Source organism: Rhea americana, unplaced genomic scaffold (assembly GCF_003343005.1).
Source record: "Rhea americana isolate MKP2758 unplaced genomic scaffold, rheAme1 scaffold_90, whole genome shotgun sequence".
Taxonomy (NCBI): Eukaryota; Metazoa; Chordata; class Aves; order Rheiformes; family Rheidae; genus Rhea; species Rhea americana.
In genome coordinates, this window is record NW_028187089.1 from 1568471 (window position 1) to 1569950 (window position 1480).

Consider the following 1480-nt stretch of genomic DNA (forward strand, 5'->3'; position numbering starts at 1 on the left):
TCCTCCCGGCCCGGGCGGGGCGGCTCTGCGGGCAGCAGGCGTCTGGAAAGACGCTGGCCGGGAGACGTCGTTAATTAGGAGTTTGTCGGAGGAACGCGCACAGACGACTGCGTCCGGGGGGCGGGCGGGCGAAGGCCTGTCTGTCCTGCCGCGCGTCTGTCTGTCTGTCCAGCGCGCAGGTGGGCTTTGCGGCGTGCGGCTTTGCAGGCTGGTGCCAGCGCACCGCGTTCCCAGGCCGGGGACTGCCACTGTCGTGGTCTCSCAGCTTTGGGGGAGGCCCAAGAGGATCCCCCGCCCCGTGCAGCCCGCAGGACGCTTCTGCCCCGGCTGGGCGGTTCGGAAGCCCTCTCTTCTGGGGAGGCAGCCCGGGGAGGCAGCGTAGCTCCTCTGCCTCCCTGTCGGAGTACCTAGATACTAATAAACACGTTGTCTGAGAAATCTAGCTTCACGAAGAAAATTTCCTTCATAAGGGATGGCTCTTACAACCTCACTATATGTTTGTTTTTAAAAATTCTCTTAGCAGATTTTTGCTGCCAGAGTTGCAGCAGAACACTACCCGTTTTGAACAAAAGCTAGGGGCTTTTAAACAATTTATGAAACAGAGGCACCCATCTTTCTTCGTTGGGCTGGAGGAAAATCCCAACAAAGTCGCTGTTACCTGTCTCTCCCCGCGGTCCCGCTGCGCCGCGTGGGGAGGCCCGAGGAACGGGCGTCCCACTGCGCGTGGGGCTAAAAARCTGACACTTCCCATACCGGGAGTCGAACCCGGGCCGCCTGGGTGAAAACCAGGAATCCTAACCGCTAGACCATATGGGAGGCGCTGACAGCCACCTCCTCCGCGCGGCTCATACCGCGCGCCCGCCGCGCCGCCGCCACCCGCGCGCGAGGCAGCGGCGCCGCCCGGACGCACCGCCGCCCTCTGCCCCGAGGCCCAGGACCGGCCTCTGCCCCGCTCCGTGCACGCCCGCCCGTTCGCTCTTGTGGGCACGGCGGGGCACCGCAGGGCCTCCGCCTCGCCGGGCGACGAGCGGCGCTCGGGGCCGCCCGGCCTGCGCCTACCCGCCGCGCCATTCCGCGGCAGCCGCCCCCCTCCCGCCGCCTCCATAAAGACCCCCCCGGGAAGAGCGGTTTGCCCATACGTAAGATGGCGGCCGGAGCTTCACCGCTGCTGCCTTCCTCCGCCCTCCCCCTCTCAGCCGCGCCCGCCCTGCCGTTGGCGGCGGCGCGTCACGTGACGGCGGGGGGCACGGGAGCGCGGGAGAGGGCGGGGTGAGCGCTCACGTGACCGGCGGCGGCCGCCTAGCGCTGGGTCTCGTGAGCGCCGCTGGGGGGGGCGGGGGGTCCCGGGCGCTGCGGCGGGAGCGGGCGAGACCCCGGCGGCGCGGCGGGCTCACGCGAGGCCGCGGCTTTGAGGCCTGGCCTGGAGCGGGGGGGCGCTCGGTCCTCGCCGCCCGCTGCGCCCTCCGCCTCCGGCGGGCAG

General features: G+C 69.3%; 1 protein-coding gene and 1 non-coding gene across 3 annotated transcripts in view; one reads left to right on the top strand and one right to left on the bottom strand.

Moving 5' to 3' along the window:
* Window positions 1-744: 744 nt before the first annotated feature.
* TRNAE-UUC (transfer RNA glutamic acid (anticodon UUC)) lies at window positions 745-816 on the bottom strand. Its single transcript has one exon. It is a non-coding gene; the product is annotated as a tRNA-Glu (tRNA).
* A 312-nt stretch (window positions 817-1128) lies between these two features.
* Window positions 1129-1480, top strand: part of LOC146584676 (ras-related GTP-binding protein A) — a 15795-nt gene continuing 15443 nt past the window's right edge. The window contains exon 1 of one of the 2 annotated variants that reach the window (XM_085324364.1): window positions 1129-1139. Coding sequence is in view for 1 of the 2 variants with exons in the window: in XM_085324362.1 (XP_085180488.1) it covers window positions 1145-1269 (125 nt within the window). In the remaining variant the exon portion in view is untranslated. The other variant, XM_085324362.1, reaches the window with a different exon arrangement.